This window comes from Diorhabda sublineata, chromosome X (genome assembly GCF_026230105.1).
Source record: "Diorhabda sublineata isolate icDioSubl1.1 chromosome X, icDioSubl1.1, whole genome shotgun sequence".
In the NCBI taxonomy this organism is placed as follows: Eukaryota; Metazoa; Arthropoda; class Insecta; order Coleoptera; family Chrysomelidae; genus Diorhabda; species Diorhabda sublineata.
Window position 1 is genome coordinate 27,825,145 of NC_079485.1, and position 22,909 is coordinate 27,848,053.

A 22,909-nucleotide genomic window follows, 5' to 3' on the forward strand; every position below is an offset into this window, starting at 1 on the left:
CAATTTCTGAACGTAATCATAATATTTTATATTAGACAACCAACTATATGTAGAATGATAAATCTTGAGTTTTGCCGCAAATTAAATTTCTGAACCCAACTATAATAACGGGTGCGGCAGCATAACTTCCTTTTTTCAAAAGTTAATAAAACTTATTGTATGAATCAGAAAATTTTTATTCGTTTTTTATAATACAGGCACATACATAAAGTTTTGTTTTACTGAGTTTTGAAGATCAAATCAGTTAGGTGACGTCCCCCATTCTCCATACACTGAGTAAACCGATTTCTGGCGTTTGTCATGACTCTTGCCAGCATAGCAGGCGTTATGTTGGCAATTTCTTCCTGGATGTTCGTCTTCAAATGTTGTAGGGTCCTTGGACGGTTCACATACACACGGGATTTCAAAAAACCCCATAGGAAATAATCACAAGGGGTCAAATCGGGAGAGCGGGCTGGCCACTCCAAATCGCCCCTAATTGAGATAAGGCGCTCTGGGAAGTGTTCCCTCAAAACAGCCATCGATGTTCTTGAAGTGTGTGCCGTTGCTCCGTCTTGTTGGAACCAAGTGTCCCCTAAGTCCAACTCATCTAGCCGTGGGAAAAAAAATTCCTGTAACATGTTTACATACCGGTGCGAATTCACTGTCACTGTGACTTCATTTTCCTCAAAGAACCAGGGACCAATAATTCCACGTGAGTAAATTGCACACCACACTGTGACTTTAGGTGAATGCAAAGGCCGTTGATGCAATTGTCGAGGATTGGTATCAGCCCAGTAGCGCATGTTTTGTTTGTTTACGGATCCACACAAATGAAAATGGGCTTCATCATTAAAAAAAACAATAGCATCCTCAGGAACGACTTCCAGAAAAACCTCACACGCGTTCCTCCGAGAATTGAAGTCACGTTCAGAAAGTTCCTGCACAATTGCCATCTTGTATGGATGAAAATGAAGATCATCATGAAGTATTCTCCTCACAGAACGATCGGAAAGTCCAAGGGCAAACGCATGTTTGCGCGCAGAACGCCGTGGTGATCGCAACACGTCTTGTCACACTTGCAGTTTGTCTGAACGTAGTGACCCACGTAACAATTGATTTCCGGTCCGGGACAGGGGCCAAGGGGGCTAAATTAAAGCGATTCCGAAAGGCGCGCTGGGTTGCGATCACAGAACATCCGCTCGAAAAGTAAACTTCAACGGCAAACGCACGCTCCTCACTGTTCCAACGCATGATGGCGACTGAACTGTGCCGGGACAAAACTTTATAGTCCCCCCTCTCGAACGAGACCACTAGCACTCCGTTACGACATCTACCGACTAAATGGCGAACTTTTTAAAAAAGGAAGTTATGCTGCCGCACCCTGTATTTGACATTTGACAACCAACTAATATGTCGATCCATCCTCTATGTCGATCGATACCTCAGACAAACAGTGCTTCCTTCTATCTGAGTGACGATTAACTTAACTTCGGTGATCCTTTGATGAATAATGTCAATGAGTCAACAATCGTAAAGGGAAAAAAACAAAGAAGAGGATGTCTTAATCCCGCGTGTACCGATGCTTCCAACCGATTTACCATTCGATTTTGAACGTTTACTATTTCCGGTACGTCTGGCTTTTGCGATGACCATAAATAAATCGCAAGGGCAGTCGTTGGAAGTTTGCGGAATCAACTTGGAGTTTCTTAAAACTCTGATTTATAATGAAGCAACGCCATTTGTAATTTATCAAAATTAATAATAAAATTTCATTTATACCGAGCTATTTTTATTTGTTTTAGTAAAAAAAGGATTCCTTTTGTTTGTTTCAAGTTTAGATCTTCCATTTATCGATTGAGGGAGTACCTGCCGGGTCAGCTAGTATGATATAATATTGTTAACTCTTTGTATAAATTGGATCATGCAGAAATTTTAATGGGTAATGGGTAGAGCTTGCGATTGGTGGGTAGACTGGATGTTCACTGGAGTATTTGCTACTTAGCCTCAATACTTTGTTATGAATTCAAAGTTTATATAATAGTAGTATTTTCATGCTTCTAACTTAATTTTATATTTTTTTATTTATTATTAGATACATTTTATTACTGCTTGGAATATTTTCTTTATCAAATACATTAACAATTTTCTTATTTTGCGTTGTTTCTTTCTAATCTGTCCATTCCTATTTTGATCTATTAGACTTCCTTGTGCTTGATTAACTTGCCTTTCTTTCTCAAATTTTTCATTAATTTTTCTTATAGAAGCATCTTTCATACAGTTTTTATAATGAGTCTTAGTAGAAAGGTATTTGTTTAATATTTATTGCATTTAAAAATACTGTAATCAAAATAATTGACATTTAAAAATATATTCCTAGTAGTAATTAGTTTATTCCTTTAAGGTCACTGAATAATAATAATATGCAATCTTCCAAATAATTATTTTTTACGATATAGTTAATTAGTATTTACTTAGAGATAATATCACCTTTTGTAATTGAAGCCTAGTGAAGTAATCAACAGTCGCAACTTAATAGATAGATTCTTGATTAGTATGTTCGAAAAGTTCAAGATTTTTCTTGTGTTCTATACGACTCAACATCGTTAAGAAAAAACAAGACTCGCAATTAAAAAGAAAACGATATTAGTTGAGAAGTATGTGTATCTATTTTAAAATATATTCAGGTCCGTTATTTTGTTTTACTATTAAACACTAATTTAATTGTCCATCAGATTACGGGTTAAGTGTTATAAAAATTGTATGAAACCGAAATATTTATTACTCTCTTGAATGTGCACCACGACCTCTTACCATTTGACCTTTTAGCTTTCTTAGACTATTAACTTAGATAAACGCTTTGTTTCTCTGAATTCCAATGTATACTTATATTCAAATATACCAAATACAATCCGCTGGCATTTCTTCACTATACACTACACGTATTTATCTTGAAGATATAGTTATATTTTCTCCAGTTATTAGAAAATATTTTACAGAATTTTCTATTGAGTCTTGATTTATTTATTTCCAGTTAGTGAGACTAATATTTAGTTATTTCTCTAAGTATGACATCATTAAGAAAATATCAAATTTGAAATTTAGTTATTGGAATTGATGTATTTTGAATTTGGATTATTTAATATGAAGATCCTTATTCAATATCAGATATTAGTTTAGAGATTTTAAATCGATTAAATGCGGTTCAGAGCATGCGTGGTAGAAGTTTAACGTATCCGGGAGCATCGGCTTTCGCTTATTTAAGGACGATAGAGTATAATACAGCAGCAGCTATACCCGCCCGCCCCCCATTAAAATTGAGAAAAAAACCAAGAAAAAACCAAAAAGATTCCAAAAAAGAAATATATATATATATATATATATATATATATATATATATTCTCAAAACGAGAAGAGCCGTTTTTACTAACACTAAAGCTCTTCTGGCTAATGGTCGTTCGCTTTTCCTTTTTTCCAGCCAGGACTGCAAGCACAACCCCCGTCCTCCAAAGGGCCAACAGCAACAAACCTTTCATATATGGAAAATTTCCTTCCCAAAAGTTATCGAACCTCTCTCTCTCTCTCTCTCTCTCTCTCTCTCTCCCTCCTTATTTTATATATATTTAAGGACAGTGTGAATCCGGAAGCATTAAAAACAATTATTGAGATTGTAGTACTGATATTGATATAAAAAACAATGAACAAATGATTTTATTGATTCATTGCAGTGAACTAAAAAGAGTAATAAACCATTATTTAGTCAGTTATTGATGAAATTGATCGTATGTCCCGGAGTAAGCAACTACGAAGATGGTTCTTAAAGTAACTGGCGTGACCAATAAATAGAGGAATATTGCAGCTAAATCTAGAATGTCTTATGCTAAAAAAATCTACAATTGACTTTTTCTCTAAGTTATGTAAATTATAATATATTTCTAATACAATCTAAGTAACTAATATGTATGAAAATAAAAATTTTCTGTACGGGTTTACTCCCAGAAGCACCTGGCCTGAGCGAGACATGGCGGTAGTTGCTTGAATACCACTTTATTAGAAAGTACACAATTTATACAGCATATGTTTCAAGTTTGAAGATGCCACGTTGTTTAGTATTTGTTTGGCAGCTATCAATAGTGAACGTTTTCAATGAATTTGTAAACATAGAAAAAATTGGTCATCGTTATGTGATACAATACTTTTATTTGAAAGGCCTTAGCACAACCAATATAAAAGCCGAACTAGATTCTACTCTAGGCGAGCCAATTCCTTCGTTATCACCAGTAAAATATTGGATAGCAAAGTTTAATCGAGGCCGTATGACCTGCGAAGAACAGCATCAGAGTGGTCGACCAAATTAGGACGATTACAGAAATGTAGAGAATCCACAAAACGATACTGCTAAATCGTCGGCTAAAAGTTAGCGGACATAGTAGTTAATCATTTCTAAAAGTGTAGTATATCGCATATTAACTAAAAATTTGAACACGATAAAGCTGATCGTAAGATGGGTACCGCGTTTGCTAAGACTGGAACAAAAACAGCGACGTGAAGATTTTTCCATCGAGTGTTTGGCAATGTTTCATAACCAAAGATGAAACGTGGGTCCATCTCTTTACACCCGAAACAGAAGAACAATCAATACAATGGACTGAAAAGGGAGAAGCGGTTCCAAAGAAAGCAAAAACCGTTCCATATGCAGGCAAGATCAGGGCGTTGGTTTTTTGAGATGCACGCGGGTTAATTTTTATTAACTATCTTGAAAAAGGAAAAACTATCAACGGCGAGTATTATACGAACTTATTGCTATGTTTGAGCGAAGAAATCCATTAAAAAAGCAAAAATGGCTGCATTTGGCTAAGAAGAAAGTTTTGTTTAATCAAGACAATGCACCAGCTCGTACATCTATTAGTAATGGTCAAAGTTAATGGAGTAAAATTTGAATTGCTACCTCATACACCCTATTGGCAAGATCTAACCCAATCGGATTATTTTCTTTCCCCAGACTTGAAACGATGGGTATTTTGAGGAGTTTGTCGATGGCGTGTATCATACATATATTTATTTTTACATTTCTTACTGTAACTAATTGAACTCGTATAATCGACAGTGGTGATATGATTTTACCTAATCCACATATTTTAATGTAACAACAGACTATGTATTCTCATGAAAACCGATTTTAAAGCATTATTGCCTGATTTTTTCTTTTACGTGAATAAAAACTTCTCAATGCTGCTGTATACTATGTGATATGTAGTAAAGTTACGTATCCATTTCACTTTTGATAATTAATAAAATACGATATGGATTACAATGTATTTACAACTATTTTTAATATTAACAAACATAGTATTCATAATTTTTTATAGAAACTAATAAAAAATTGATTTATGTTCTTTTATCAACATTTGCATGCAAATTTTTTATGATATTGAATGGATTTAATAGATGAAATACTTATTTAATTATTTTTTGAACATTCTATATTTGTAGTTACAGTATACTATGCATAGCGGTGTGTCTTCTTAGACCGCCATATATGTAAAGAAAGATGACTATAAGTAAATGGTATTCCCGTTAGACTAAGGTAAATTTATTAGTTAAGCAAAAGTCTTAGGTAGAAACTTCAAATTAAAATGCCAATACATGAATTTCTCAAAAATCATGAGTTATTACACGTTCGTGTAACAAAATATACTCAATTAAATTTGTTTGATTGTTATCGAAAAAGAGAAAACAAAGAAGGAAGTATTCGTATAATTTTCGTGTACTATATAGATTATTATGTACAACTAAATTCTCAATAGTGGGATTTCCTTAACTGTTATGCACGATATATGGCTATAGATATTGAAAATAGCTTATAAAAATCTATGTCATTCAAATACTTGAAGCTATTAAGTGATCAAAAACAAACGTCGAAAGTAACTAACAGTTTAGAAAGATATACTATTTATAGATTCAACATCAAAGATAAAATAGCCCCAAAACATGCAATCGGATATTCAAAATTATCAGATTAGAAACAAGAGGCATTGTGAAGTTGAAATTCAAACCAGCTTAAAATCGCAAAAATTTAGTGCTTCTATTTCATTAAAATTTCATCAATAAAATACTTGAGGCTATTAAGTAACTAGAAACCAATGTCAGTAGTAACTAACTGTTCAGTATTGCAATATTATAATCTCAAAGTCAAAGATAAAAAAATTTAAAAGAAATTTTTTTTTTAAAAACATGCTTTTATTATTTGTTAACTGAACTGAAAAATTGAAAATAAACAATTTCTAATAAAAAATATAACACTTTATAAGTTTATTGTAACCTTTAACGTTAATCAAGCTTCTTCTTGTACGACAACATAATTCCATATCACACATAATAATTTTTAACACTAAAATTTCAATTTGTATTTTTAAATCTTCCCTTTTTTCCCTAGTCCAAATTGCATGGACAAAAACGTTTTATTTTAGCGAATTTTCAAACTACAAAAGATATAGATTTTTACTAGGGGTAAACAGCAGGGCTCACTGCAGCGGCTTCTTTAAAAGATTAAAAATTCTTTGAATCCGTTTGTCTAATTCTTAAGCACGCTTCTCCAATTGCAGAAAGGTCGTTGCATGGCTATCCACTTAGGAACGCGAAGCACGACCTTTACCTACCTACTCCACGTTCAGAGTTAGTTGAGGGCTCAATATTATACAATGCAAAAAACGCACAATCACTTGCCAATTGAAATCAAATCGATGTAATCTTTTCCCGCATTCCGCAATAATTTGAGGGTATATTTACTGGAAAATGCCTTCTACTTTGTAAACGACGATAATAAAAATTAACTCCGGGCATGTTGTAAACTGGTTTAATATTTGCTTATATTCGACTTATATAGGACATATATACTAATTCTTACCTATTACTCTTACCTATAATTTTGTAACTCATTGTATTTTTCTTCTATATATTGAAATTTTATTTTATTTGCATCTTTATTTAATGTTTGTTTTTTAATTTCTACAAGTTTTTGTCTACAAATTGTAACAATTTTTTGACAATAAAGCATTTTCTCTCACATCTGCGGTTTGCATTATTTCCTTTCGTCGGTCATTTGACTGGTAAACCGGTTCACCAAGCTTCAGGAAAACCTGCAGCACCGACGATCTATGGATAGGAAAGAAATATCGTTAAAATAACCTATCACGAGGAACGCCCACCAAATCTACTATAATCGAACTATGTTTTATATTTATATAGTTACCATTCATCAAAACCTATACTTTGTTTTGTCGAAAATCCAATTTTTCACTTACCAGTATTGATAGTTGAGAAGCTGAGGAATAAAGAAAAATATCTATATTTATATCTAGGTACTCTTCAGTCTAAAGGAGTATTTGAATGTAGTTTGATCCTTTTCCATTATTTATTAGTCTTTTGTGGTATATATATATATAAACTATTCGGAAATAATAGTATATTATACAACGAGAAGATAATGATGGCTAATTATTAAAGAAGGTGTGTTTATGTCACAGGCCGAAGGCGAGTGACATAAATCACTTGGGTTAATAATAGCCATTATGTGCGAGTAGAACACTAGATATGTAATCTAATCATTCATTCATTTTTTATTATACAACAATATAACGTTTTAAATATATAACGATCAAAGTTTGACTTTGTTTACTATGATATTCAAATAATTTCTCACACAGTAATTATGTTTGGAAAAAACTATCAACTAATATAAAATGTCGATTCGCCAATCGCAATTCTCGTTTTTATCTCAAGATCGTCAAGTAGTGCCAAAATAAAATCTTCATATGACTTGCAAATAAAAAAATTTTAATGTATGACGTTAGTTGCTTCACCCCGTGAATAATGATCATTAATCACATCATTTAATTACTGCAGAATAATATCATTATTTTTGATGACGTATAGAGTATATATTATGTAATAGTAGTTGACAAAGACATTCCAATCAGATAATTAGACAAGAATCTGTTCATTTGTGTTTTAACCCTCAACACGATTTTTTTATTTTAATAATTCATGTTTATAGCACAAAATATTTATTGCTAATTCAGTTTGAGGGTAAAAACAAATATTCAAATAAATATTATTTATTTATTATTGCAAAATAATTGTCCCAATAGTATTGGAGAGTGGGTCATATGTGTCCCAACAGTATTTTATGATAGTAAAATAGTTTAAAGAAAACCGCTATTGTGATTTAACATTTATTTTTTATTGCATATATACAAGGTAAACAAGAAGCAAAACAAACATTGTAGACTGCTACTATACACATTTGACAAGTGATATTTGTCCTTTTCTCATTTTTGAAACCATCACTCGATGTATTTGGAATATTTCTTTCAGATGTTGTTTCTACAATTTCTATTCGTTGATTGGTGCATTGGGCAATCAATATAAATAGGCTTTCAGAACATAATTACATAGTAGAATTGTTTGTTTTTCTTGTGGAATATTTTCCTTAATTCCTTAATCTTCGGAAGTAAATTTAACATCGAAAATTTGTGTCAATACAGGATCTTTCTAACTTTGAAGAATCATCGTCGCTAGATGGTTGTTATCTATATCATTATCGTCACTGTATTGAAACGTCTATTGAACTGAAATGTAAGTTAACCTGTTGACCATTCAAATATATATCTATCTTGATAATGAGTGTCTACCACTCCTATTAACGTCATCCATAATTTTCATTTTCGAAATATTTCATTGATTGGAAAAATGTTTGCTCTTGACGATTCCCGATATCAGATAATGTAATTGTATTCTTCTAAATCCTATTAAATCGACTATGAGATGCAAGCATATTTTAAATTGCTTTATAATAATAGGTACCCGATCTCGTCCACCTTTAACTCAATCCGATGAAATTTCAGTGAACGTATATTCCAAAGCATTTCGCATCGCTTGAAAGAATTCGTAATAAAAGAGGTGGAGCCTAATGTTTACGATACGAGCGAAATAATTGCGTAAAGAGTTAATTATAATACGCATCGGTAACGCAAAGCCGAAGCCATAAGCTTACGAATGCACTTCTCGATCGCTTCTAATGGTAATTGAAATGAAAGCATAGTAGTGGGCGCACGTAGTGACCTAGTGTGCGCAGTGCGCTATGCGCTGTTACGGATCTTAGAAGCGGGGGAGTAACAAAGCGGTGAACAATCGGGCATGTGCTGCACCATCATCGGCTCCACGTCGGCTCGCCGGCTCGGCCTCCTGCCTTGCGGCTGCTAATGTCGTATGGTTACGCTGAAAAGTCATGTACAGGACAGCACTCACTTTTATTTTCAAGGATCTTAACAATACATATTTCAAATTGGATTACAACTTGCAAAAACATGCCAAATAGAAAATAACTGTAAACTCAACGAGAGAATATTAAAGGATTAAAGAAAGAAACATACATAACTGAATAAAAGATAGAATATGGAGATTTTAAAAGTTGAGTTGAATGTGCGATATTTTAGATGCAATTTATAAAAATAACACTAGACCAAAAATATAAGATTAGAATAGGAAAAGAATAATTGTAGGTGACTGCTTTTAAAAACGTTTTAATAAATTATGGATTATATTAAAATAAGTCTGGAGCATCGTATTCTTCTAATAACTTCTTCATATCAGGCAAAATCTCCAGATAATTTGTCAAGAAAGGATCTTCATGATTTATGAATATGACTAAATTGGAAGTTCTTCAACATTCATACTGAACACACTAACTCTCACTGTTTGCCACGTGTTTCTACAATGTCTTCAAAGACCGAAGGTAAAGTAAAGCTTCAACTTATCCTATTCACATATACACTGTTTTTTTGTTGCGTAATTGAAATACATTTTTGCTTGTGTCTATTCAAATTATTACCACATCTAACAATTTCAATATTTTCCAATGCGTCTACTTATCTTTTGCTCAATCATTTTTTACAACATTCACATTATTTATACTTATTGTGTTATTATAAATGATAGGGTACTGGGCAATACGTAATTTTTCTGTCGGTTCATATTTTAAATTAGCTAGATGCCCCTTAAACTGAATACTAATATAACTTTTAGTTTACCCAACATATTTTCTGTCACAATCAATTTAGCTTATTTCGTAAATACCTTTATTGAATGGAAAATAAATGCTTTTAATGATATGTTTTTTCCTCATTATAACTTCTAATTACCCATGATGATTAATCGATGGAAAATATGTTGCGATGTTTAACAAAAATACGCGACGCATCGATAGGAATGTGGGGAAAATATACCCTCCATCGAATAAGAAAGAAGCTTCAAAATAAAGCTATTTTTTTTTAGAATATATATTTTAATTACTCCTAGTACACATATCAGGTATACAGAATGTCGCGAGTGAAATTTGTATTCTTATTTTATCGAGTAACTTCTTTTATAACGTGTTTGAACTTATTTACCTTTTTTAGCACTCTAGCGCCACAAAACATCTCTTGAAAACCTCAAATGACAAGGGGTCTTAAGTTAAGTAACATGTTAGGGCCAGCCGTTTCCATTCTTTGAAAAAAATGCTTAGATTAGAACAGTTGTTCTAAAAACATTTTAATCATGTACAGAGCCGATGCCCATCTCTAACTTCCATGTGCAATAATTGTAGAGCCTGTTCGAAAATGCGTTACTAATTATTCGTAACAATTATGGAATTTTGTCATGATTCTTGAAGAAATTTAGATGATAAACTTCAGACTTCAAGTAGCATCACAATTCCACAGGAATTCAGTCGGGTGACCTAACTGGCCATTCGATATAACATTCACGGCTATACATTGTCTAGGAAAACGATTAGCTCCATCCTGTTGAGAAAAAATTTTTATGTTTCTTTGTTTGGACTAATTAGTGTCAAAAGCTTTAGAGTAACTAATCTGTAACTACAAATATTTTTATAGTAAGTGCAGATGGCAGTAAACTTATTATTACAAATAGTAATAAAATATGTGTCATTTTAAAAGTTTTGCACATAGTAAATTATCCTTTGTTAGCTGATCTAATGATCATAAATTTGTCTATAGAATTCAATCTATAGAACATCATACACCAGTCGTGAAAATTTCATTTTAGGTATATAGTTGGATATTGAAAATCATCATTTTTTCATCAGTACTTGGTGAAGGGTGGATGTCTTCTAGAGCTAAATGAACTACCCCAGAAATTGAATGATAATAGTTATTTACATTCATCCTCAGAGATAGTATTCAGACATATTATAAATGGTCAAGCCCAAGTTTTTCTACAAATTAGGTTAGCAAAATTCATAACACTAATTGCATTATTGATTATAGAACGATCTTTCCTGAAATTTATTGATAAATGTATGTATACGCACAATCACAACAACAATATAGCTAATGTGGTACCTACTAGAAATTTTCTATAATCCGACATTTACTTACTGTGATTAAATCATATTCACATTCACAATTTTTACACTTATATTTTAATGAAACAAATTGTGCCATATCGTAATATTCTGATACTGGGAATCTTTCATTTCAATTTCAACCATTATTGGAGAACCTCTCACAGAGTTTCAGTTCAATTTATAACGATACCAAGATACAATCACAACAGTAACTCTATAGAAAAATAAAATTTTGAGAGATATCAATATTTGATCGAAGCAGTAACCTCCCTATGTTTAATGGTAATTTAATTATGAGTTGTAATGTTGGAACCCACTGGCAACATGCCTCGCCACGCCACCCCACGCCATGCGATGTCGATTCATGTGGTACAATGTTGTGTACACATTTATAACACATCACGTGACGACAGACTAGTTTTATTCTATAATTTTGAAAAGAAAAATTTTCAGAAGTTTGTAGCACGTTATAGAGAGCACTAGTATTTAGTCTAGTAACCTAGAGTTTTTAGAAGAATCAATACACTGGCGTGGCGTGGAGTGGAGTGGTGTGTGGTGGGCTGAGTGTGTAGGCAGACAATTAAATTAAATGTGTGTCGTGTTGCTAGTGAGTTTCGGTCTTTAATCAAATGATATCAAGCGTATTAACAATATTCCTATTGATAAATGAGGTTTTAATAGTATTTATATTAAATTATGAAAGGGTGGGGTTTAAACCGAGCAAACCCTTTCTAATTATTGCCGATAGATGAGAGTAGCAGCCTTGTAATCAATTCTACTGTTATAATAATAAGTTTAAAGAAGTGAAACAGACAAAAAATGATGGAAGCTTGAGAATTAGATGGCTAATTGAAATCTAGGGGTTACATCATTGTAAAACATGCTACTTAGTATATAATCTTCAGAACAATAATTGGTATATTGTCAAAAATTCATCAACAATCGTTAACCACTTGTATAAATTGAGTTTGGAAGTAGTGTGTATTTATAACTACTGGTAAGGTAGAGCACAAAATAAACATCAATAGTACTAATAAGAATGATGTCTATAATGAATAATGGGCAACAATAAGGAATTGAGGATCAAGGAAATTACGTTTTGTGTCTATATTAATATATTAACGTTACGGATAACGCCTTGAGAGGAGACCTGATCGGAAAGAGTAGCTTAAATACAACGAATTGCTTAAAACTTTCTAAAAGTAACAATTTAACAGAAAAATTGCATTATCAATATAGTCAAATGCTCGCTATAATAAGCAGGAAGAAATATCAATAGGATAAAATTATAATATATAATATAAATAAAAAAGCAGGCTGAATTGTCAATTGGAGTGTTAAATTTGAAATATGCATCGAAAGAAACAGTTGAAGGCAATACCTTTCTTCAGTAACAACTATTCGACATATTTCAGGTCCGGTCCTGCGGTTTGGGTCCATACCGTCGTGGATGCTGATCTGAGCACTGAACAGTGACTCGCTTACGCTATTTCCTTACCTAGTTTGCATTCAAGATGCTTGAAATGATATTTATATCAAGAATTCGCACTGTTGGTTTCTCATACAAACTTCAGTTAAGCGCCACATATTCATTAAATGCAAAAAAATTTAATAAAGAACAAAATCTATTGTCTGACATCACTAATCGTTGATGTATACACCTACATTGCGCATTGCCTTCATTGGAAATTGGATTAATGTGATTTCTTTATTATATAACATTGAATTGACTTAGAAACTTTCGAATGGATAAATACTTTATTCATAAATAATATAATAATATACTCAGTCGACGAGAATTATTTTTCGGCCAACACAATATAACACCTCGGTTACTTTTTCAAAATATTATATAATTTTTCAAGAAGTTGCTTTATTTAAAATTATGAATGTATTGGATAATGTTAACAATATACCAGTCATCTCTCAAATCTTTTAAAGAAATTAATTGGAGTGATAGTGGCTTTATACAGCCTCAGACATTCATAAGAAATTAGTAAAGTTTCTTACATATCAACTTCATACAAAATGTATGATGATCTTTGCTCTAAATCGTATGGAATGACAAAGAGATCCGGAAAATTATTTCAGGCAGTATGAGCCCATTACTATTCATAGCTTACATGGATGAATTAATTAGAAACGCAGAAAAGAAAATTAAAAACAGAGAGAGAGAGAAGGATCTATAAATCAATTTAATCAACTGGAACCAAATATGGACAGAAAAGGGAATGAAAATCAACAAAAATTGAAATCAGGGTTGAAGAGGAATTCATAGAACAATTCATAGAACAAGTTAGAAGCATCCAATATCTAGGAATTATGTTGGAAGAAACAGGAAGACAGGGTTTACAACTAAACAATATAATAAAGAAAGTTAAATATGCATTAAGTAAGAGGCTCATAAACAAAAAAGGTTTATAGAAATAAAAATAAAAATCTTCAAAGCAATTTATATTCAGTGGCAGTCAAGAAAATTTTGGAAAGTTAAATACCAGGAAAAAAAGGGAACCCCACTAATACCATGGCTGGTAAGAATTTTAAAAAAGAAGGGAAGATCATGGGTCCAAGTGAAAAATTTGCTTCGAGATTGCAAACTTTTTATAAGAAATTAACTAAGTAGTATAATTAACACCCCTATAACTTATAGGGTATAAAAATGTATTGGATAATGTTTATAATATACCAGTCGACTCTCAAATATTTTAAAGAAATTAATTGCATTGGCAGTGGCTTCAAATATTTGGAAGCAGCCTCAGATAACTTTCACATCAAATTAGTAAATAAATAGAGATCCGGAAACTTGAAAATTTTTGTATTACAATGGATCCCCAAATGTTTGAATGTTGACCAAAAGCGTGCAAGAGTAGAATCATCGCGTTCGATCGCTGCTCGATTTGAAGACGATGTAGACTTCTTAAATCGAATTGTTACTATGGATGAGACTTGGGTACATTTCTACGATCCAGAAACAAAGCAACAATCGATTGAATGGTGACACTCTGGTTTTCCAAGAACTAAGAAGTTTCGTATCCAAAAATCTGCTGGGAAAGTTCTTGCTTTAGTTTTTTGGGATTGCCATGGAGTAATTATGATTGAATTTTTGAATAAGGATAGAACAAAAACTGGAGATTATTATTCGAAATTAGTGACCACTCTACGAAAGACATGGAAAGATATCCAAATGTATTTTGTTTTTGCAGGACAACGACCCTGCACACAAATCTCATGTTGTCATGCAAAAAATTCGTGATTTATGGTTTGAATTACTAGAACACCCCCCTTATTCACAAAATTTGGCTCAGTCCGACTATCATCCCTTTCCTCAACTGAAAAAAAGTTTAAAAGGTGGTAAATTTTCTTCCAACGAGGAGGTAATAAAAGCTGTGGAGGTCTGGTTTGTAGAACAAGAAGAAACATTTTTTTGAAAGATCTAGAAACGTTCGCAGGTTCGCTGTAATAAATGTATCCAATTAAGAGGAGAATATGTTGAGTAATAAAATATTTTGACATTGAAATTTTGTTTGGTTGTATAGTAGGCTAAGAATTTTTCAATATATCCTCGTATTCAGTATTAAAAAGAAAAATTTTAGTTTGATCGGCCTTATAAACCTAAGTCAGTCTGTGAAAACAAATCAAAGGTTTTCAATGAAAGGGCATCCATCGAATATAGAGTCAAGTGGCAAATTGCTGATCGAGATCTAAGCAATCGGTTGCCGATTACCTCTAGCTCTTATCTATCCTCATTAACTCAAAGGATTAATAAGAACTCACTGAAGTAAACCAAGTTAGTTGATAGGAGTGTTTACATATTTCTTACGAATTTTTGAGACAGCTTACGAATTGAAATAAATAATCACAAGGAAGCTCATACCAACGAGCTTATTTTCTTGATTATACTATACTTATGATCATTTTTCATGAGAAACATGATTTTTTATTAATCATTTCTTAGTCACACTTAATATTGTACAATTAAAAATCTAAGAACTAAGAATAATTTATATGTTTGTTTGTTTGTATGCAAATAAATATATTCAATAATAATATTATTTCATAGATATTTTTTACTAAGAAGTGCAGATTCCCACAATGTCTATTTAAAGAATTATACGTCATAAGTCCTGATGACCGTCGCAGAAGGCGGTATTTCAATTCATTATCTAAGAATCTTATTGTTTCTAGTTAATTTATATTGTTCATAACTAATAATTATCAAGTTTAATCAAGGGCGTAGATATATTAAAAGTAAAAGTGTGAAATTAAATTGGAAAGTTTATTGATCATAGCTAGCGATTCATAATTTTAATATCAAATTGTTATTAATACAAAGTATTTAAGTTATTTGTTAGTTTAAACCAAAACTCTTGTTGTGTGCAGCAGCATAAATAATATCTACTCTTTTCCAATAGCAATCAATAGTTATTTTATGTTCTTTTCTTCTGGTTCATATTCATTTTTAAGCAACAAATTTTGTTACAAACCAAATATTGCGTTTCTGTTCTTATTTTTAATATCCTCGGAGAATAATGAATATGTCCACGGCACTGTAAATATCTCTTTAGCTAGAAATTCATATAAACGATTAAGTGAAATCATCTTTAAACAATTTATGTGAAAATTTCGATTAATTTTGGTGTGATAACAATTAATCTTCAGAAAAACCGTGAATAATTTCGGATTGTAACGGTTTAAAAGGGGTAATTGTGGTACACCACAAGAAGTACCGCCGGTAAATTGACATTCATATTAACAACATTTTATGAGTATTTTCTTGTTCGACTCAGTGTAGTATTAGCCAAACGGTGACGGTCTAGCGATAAATCAAATTTATAAATTAAAAAGGTCTTGATGAATTTCAACGCGATATATTTTGAGCAATAAAAACTATCGTATAATATTTTGTTAGGATTTATAATAGTAAATGTTAATTTCATTTAGAAATTCTGGATATTACACTTTTTGCCATGTACTTGCCCTTGTCTTGTCTTGTCTTGTTTTGGTGATTCACTTTTAGTGATTTAAAACTATGAGTAAGCATAGTCTGGCCTATTCGTTACCTAGTTAGTTTAACTTGGAGGGATTGACTGTGACCAGGGTTTCACTTTACAAATTCGCATTAAGTAGTTTTGATTGCTTTGACACAATTTTCGCACTTTTGATTTGAGTAACTGTTGTCTATCGTTACACACCCTAGTCTGCATATCACTCATGTTTTCACTAATTGCTGTTTGTCGCGCGTTTTGGTCAGCTTCTTCATTTGCTAGTAGATCAGTATGAAGATGAACCCAAAGTAAAAGTATAGTTTTGAATGGTTTTATTCAGCTTAGTTGTTCATTTGTTTGGTTTCAAAATAAGTAATTGTAATTTCACTCTTCTTGTTGGCATTTATTCACTGCTCACCCCAGTTCTGCTGACCATTCAATTTAATATATACAGTATTATAAATTTAATACGACCACCAAACTTCATGACTTCAAATTTTTTTCTCATAACTTCCATAGTACCTTTAGTACATAAAGTACATAAATTCAACATCGACACCTATGGACATTTGGTATCAAGAAAAGAGGTAACGATTCCAGAAACCTAACCTAACCAGAAGAAAGCTCACAAAGCGGTACTGGATGATCGTCGATTGAAAGTGAGCGAGCTAGCAGACATAGTAGGCGTTCCAAAAAGTGCAGTCTATAGAATAATAACTGAAAATTTGGACATGAGAAAACTGTGCGCAAGATGGCTGCTACGTTTGCTCACAATAGAACAAAAACAGCGTGATGAAGATGTTTTCGTCGAGTGTGTGGTAATGTTTCACAGAATAAAGCCGTATTTTTGCACCGATTCATAACCTTGGATGGAACGTGGGTCCATCACTTCGTCCAACACAAAAGAACAATCGAAATAATGGACTGAAAAGGGAGAACCGGCTCCAAAGAAGGCATAGACTGGTCCATCTGCAGGCGTCGGTTTTTTGGGATGCTCGTGGGATAATTTTTATCTAAAAATAATCTATGTTAATAAAGTAAAAACTATTAACGACGAGTATTATGCGAATTTATTGCAATACTTGAGCAAAGAAATCAAGCGAAAACGGCCGCATTTGGCTAAGAAGAAAGTGTTGTTTCATGAAAACAATCCACCAGATCACACATTCGTTATTGTAATGGCCAAAATCAATGAATTATAGTTTGAATTGCTACCTCATACAACCTATTTGCCAAATTTAGCCCCTGCTTCCAGACTTGAACAAAAGGCTCGGTGGTCAGAGATTTTCCAGCAATGAAAAGGTGATGTTGGTAGTTAATGGCTATTTTGAGGAGTCTGACGAGTCTTATTATAAAAAGGGTATCGAACTCATTCAACATCTCAGAGAAAAGTGTATAAAAGTAAATATATTTTTATATTTTTATCCAAAATTTTTGTTGGGCCAGGTACTTCTAGGACCATCCTCGTATATTCTGATATATTTCGCGATATATTTCGCGTTCCGACCATAAGGGGAGAAGTTAAATTAAATGAAGAGATTTGAAGAAATGAGAGAAAGTTGTTAATGGAAAAGTTTATCATTAACTTATGCTAGAAAGAAGAAATAGAAAATATAAAAATAAATACGCAAAACTAGTTTGTGTTCAAGACCAAACTTTTACTTTGTTTCAAAGTTGGAAATACCTTTTTCATAGTTTGAACTTATTTTTACGTATTTAGTCCTGACCAGAACAAATTACAAATGTTATACGAACGACATCAGTGTAAAAGTTATAACCAAGAATTATGCTCATTCAAACATATGCCGACAATCACACTTTTTATGCTGTTATTTCAATTCATACAATATGCATAACTATGTAAACACTTTAAGCTAACAATAGTGAAAACACAAATCTTGTTCCTAATTTTTTTTGTGGCAAATAAATGGAAAAGTTTGTTGACAGAATTACTATAATTGACTGTATTGAATTTTTATTCCGAATAGGCAGATTATGATGAGTTCAAAGTATTATACAGGGTGTTTCTATATTCGACCGATAACGCTCAATAAATGATTAATTTTGATATAGGAATACGAACCCTTATTGGACCTAGTTGCTGAGATATACGATGCTAGAAATTTTAAATCAAAATCCAAAATTTGTCATAAATCAAGAACACCTTTAAATTTTATTTTAGTAGTATCTTTTAGTAGTATGTAGTAGTATTTTAGTGTCTAATACAGTAATATTCTGACATAAGCAAACTTGGAAACATTTAACCAGTGGCGCGCTGTCAGGGTTAGTTGTCACTTTTATCCCCCTATTTTTTACGCCACTGGAGCAAATTCTTTTTTTACTGATTGCCTGATTATTTTTAGTTAAAAAACTTCTATGAAGCTAAAATGAACGGTGTAGTAGAAAATTTGCCTCTAAACTAAAGTCAGCAGGTAATTAAAAACTACTCAAGATTTCTAAATTTTTCATTTGACGAGTTGACCGATATGTTTAGGGGGAAGCTCGAAAAAATGATAGAATAGTAGCTGCCATGCTGATTATAGTCTCAACTATAGGGATATCCGAAGTATAATAAACTTGAGACAAACAAAAAACTACTAGAAATTTATCAGAAAAGCATTCAGATCACTTTACAAAAATGAGAATCGCAGAAGCACAAGAAACGTATTATTCAATACAAGTTTGTCAGCTTAGTTGATGGAGTTAAATATTGAAAAGAAAATGAACTGAGAAACATGGAGGATCACATTGGCAAATTTGATAGCCTATAATCAACTGTATCTACATCAGCATACAAACAGGTTTTTGATCAAGATACTTTAGAGGACACTGCCAGATATACTAGAATGGTAATAATTGAATCCAGCTATAAACTATGTTCAGGTGTACATTCGAAACAGTTTTTTTTCTAATTTGTGGTATCAAACGGTTTGGTTTGCAACTTAAGAATCAAAGACATTTTATTATTAACAAATTTTATACTTATATTTTGTACAGACCATAATTATTTTATTAGCATTCGTATGCATTTTCGTAACCTAATTTTCACTCACTATCATTATCGGTGTTCTATATGTTAACATATAAGTGAACGCACACCATCAAATATCCTGTGAATAAACATTTTCAATTATTTTGTCGGTGTGAATTGTATAATTTCTCTGTTTTTTCAGTAAGTTGATTTCCGACAACAATCGAATCTCTAGAGTTACAAATTCCTCGAAAGAAACTGCTATCAATGATTCTTTCCTCGTTCTTTCTAAAAGAACCAATGAAATCGATGTGTTATCAGCTAAGTTTTGAATTTTCCAGAAGTGATAATTAACGTTTTATGATCTCTAATGCTGAACTGTTAACGACGAATGTGCATTGCCATGGTAAAGAACCCACCCGCGTTGTAGCTCTATCAGCACACAGTCTCTTGAAAACGTTCTCGTAGAAGGCACCAGTCACTGGTTGACCTTGTTGTGGTTGTTTTGACCAAATGACCATCCTTCTCATCTGTGATCGCGACATTCTGGTTTTATGAAGGCCTTACACACTTTCCACAACCCACTGCTTACTTTATCAACGAGTTTGAGAAATCCAACTTTCATTCTAACAAAACAAATTCCATACGAAAAAGGTCGCATTAAGCTTAGTTAAGTATTGGGATACTGAGTACACTGTTTACCCTATCACTAGATCAACACTTCAGTTTACCTTCAGTTTCTAAAGATGATTATGGTTAACTAAACGTGCGTCGACAATGTAATGTGAGTGTTGGTGTAGTGGTACTCTGAACAGTGTGTTCATTATGAATATCAATAATGGTTCTAGAACTTCCAATTAAGTCATTGGGGTGTAGAAACATTTTAATGTCACGTGTAGTTAGAATTATACCTGTTCAATGCTTTAAACTAAAAATTTATTTAGCTAAAATTATTTGAGTCCAACAGTTTTAGTCTAACAGAGATTTTTAGTTGAATAGTTATAAAAAATTTATTGAAAAGATCTTTAGTGCAGGGCTACTAAATATAAGCTTTGTCTGAGTTGTTGCAATAGTATTTTATGAGTTAGAATAAACATTACTGAGTGTTCAAAATATTATGGAGATCTAATGAATTGATTATTTGCAGAGATGGATTTAATTTCCAATCAAATTTGATTAAATTGAGTATCCGACAAAAAAGGCTACCTAAAAATTAGCAAAACTAGAAAAGTGATTCATAAAACATTTGTACGATTCAAACAATTGTTCACTTCAAATTAGGAGTGGATTATCTTTGATGAGCAGTGTACATAATAATAATTTATTGTCGCATCACTCCTTTTTAAGATCAACCAGCCGTCGTACCGACAAAGAACAGAGTTTAGTTATTTTAGGGGGGTCTTACAATAAATTTAATTGTTTTCCGTTGCTAAATACAGAATAGCTTCATTAGTCACCCGTAAAATACGAGAAAAAAATATTGATAGTCGGCTATCGATATTGATTTATGTGTTGAAATCTATCCAATCACAATAGTAATAAATCAAGGCATAAAACTTAAAATAATTTCTCACTCTAATTAATTATCTAAAGAAAGCATTCGATATTCCAGCCATCATGAGAAGATTAAGCTAAAGCACAAGGAAAAAATTATTTTAAAATTCATTTATTATAATTAATTTTATTTCAATTTTGATTTAGCACCTTAAGATTTGTATTGAGAAAAATTGGAAATTCTCAAATATCCTTTAATATCATAATCCTTCAATCCAAATTTATTATTACAATAAGGTACAGGCAGGGACCCTAAGATCCATAAGCCCTGAAATATATTATATATATATATATATATATATATATATATATATATATTAATCAAAAATTAAAGTAATTAAAGTACCTAGTTAGAAAATTAAAAACTACAAGGGAAAAAAGACTAGAAAATAGAAAAGCGTCCAGTATATTCTTAAAAATATTGACAGACGATGCCGTTACAATATCCTCAGGTAGATGATTCCATGTTGAAAAAACACGATTACACAAAAAATGTTGCCTTGTCCGACGAGTGAATATTTATTTTTTCAATTTCCATCTGTGTCCTTGAATCCGATTATCAATGTCCAAATTAAATATGTTTCTTAACATACCATAATTAAAATTTAAAATGCGATAGGTGATTATTATATCCCTACGAAGACGACGTTGTTCAAAGGTTGGTAAATCCATTATATTTAGTCTCTCTGTATAACTAGGTCTTGTACGCCCGAGAGATAATCTGGTTGATCGACGCTGAACTATTTTGAGAAGATTTTTATCCCGCACTAGTTCCGGACACCACACACTTCCACAATACTCCATTTTCCAATTTAAATGAGGCCTTTTTAGTTTCTAGTATATAGTGTATATAAACCATTATATAAACAAACACAAATTAAAACGATTTGAATTTACGTAGTCATAATATCAGTGAAAGCCCCCCAAGAAAATCTTGATGAGAAATGGCAGATTTTGTTGTGCTACCACATAAATAAGTGTCTTACTATTTTCGACTGTCACCGAGATTTCCGGTATAATCAGTCACATAACCTCAATCACTACATTTCGTTATTTGAGTGCGATTAGTGTTGTACAAACATTATATAGCGTTGAAGTTCCATTCTAAAGTACAGAGAAAAACTGTTATAATAAATGAATTCAAACGTGGCCGATCTGGATGAAGTACGTGATGTCGACAAAAATCTGACGTTGCGCCCGATGACATCAATGCTTTGATAAGAAGATCGATATGATACAGCATAAGATAAAGGCATCTAGTATAACCAGTTTCTACATGATCATTTGAATTAATAAATTTGATAAATGCTTAAAAAATGAGTGAACGTATAATGGATTTATACGTACGAACTTTAAAGAAAACAGTAAACCATTGTTTGAATGTTTCATAGTGAATTAAATCAAAAGTTGTTCAGAGGTGGAGCAAATATTGCCGACAGTTGCATTAGAGCAAAATAAGACACGATGGATTAGTCTTTATCATAACAAAGCAAGTTCTCACAGCGGTGCTCAAATTAGTGAATTTTGAATCAGCTAGATCGAGTTTAGGGGCCATCTCCCATGCAGCTCTAATTTGGTATCCAACGATTTCTTTATATTCCCGTATATTGGAAACAAATTGCGTGGTAAATGATTTTCAACATTAAAAGAAGACGAGTAAAAATAAAAATAGAATATATTAATATTGATTTTATTTATTGCAAGGTAAGAAATAGGAATAACAGCCTTCGTATTCACAGAGATCTTCAGTGATAGTGGAGGTGAGGAAAATAGACATAAATCGTAGTAAACGAATCATCATCCGTGCCGTTCTATTTTTGCCAGTATTGATAGAAGATTAAGAGAAATAGGAAGGAATAACGTCGGACGACCTCGAACTACCCGTAAAGTTAATTTTGAAAACAACGTTTTGAATGATATAGAGAATCAACCATTTTTAAGTATGAGATCCCTCAATTACTCTGTATGGAGAGTTGCAATTTAATACTTATTACATCCTTGTAAATTAAC

At 32.2% G+C, this 22,909-nt stretch overlaps 1 protein-coding gene across 1 annotated transcript in view; it reads left to right on the forward strand.

Annotated features, from left to right (window-relative positions):
- Window positions 1-22,909, forward strand: part of LOC130451071 (PAS domain-containing protein cky-1) — a 228,265-nt gene that overhangs the window by 33,062 nt on the left and 172,294 nt on the right. The window contains exon 2 of the mRNA XM_056789868.1: window positions 9,769-9,775. Within this exon, the coding sequence (XP_056645846.1) occupies window positions 9,769-9,775 (7 nt within the window). The remainder of the gene's footprint in view (window positions 1-9,768; window positions 9,776-22,909) is intronic.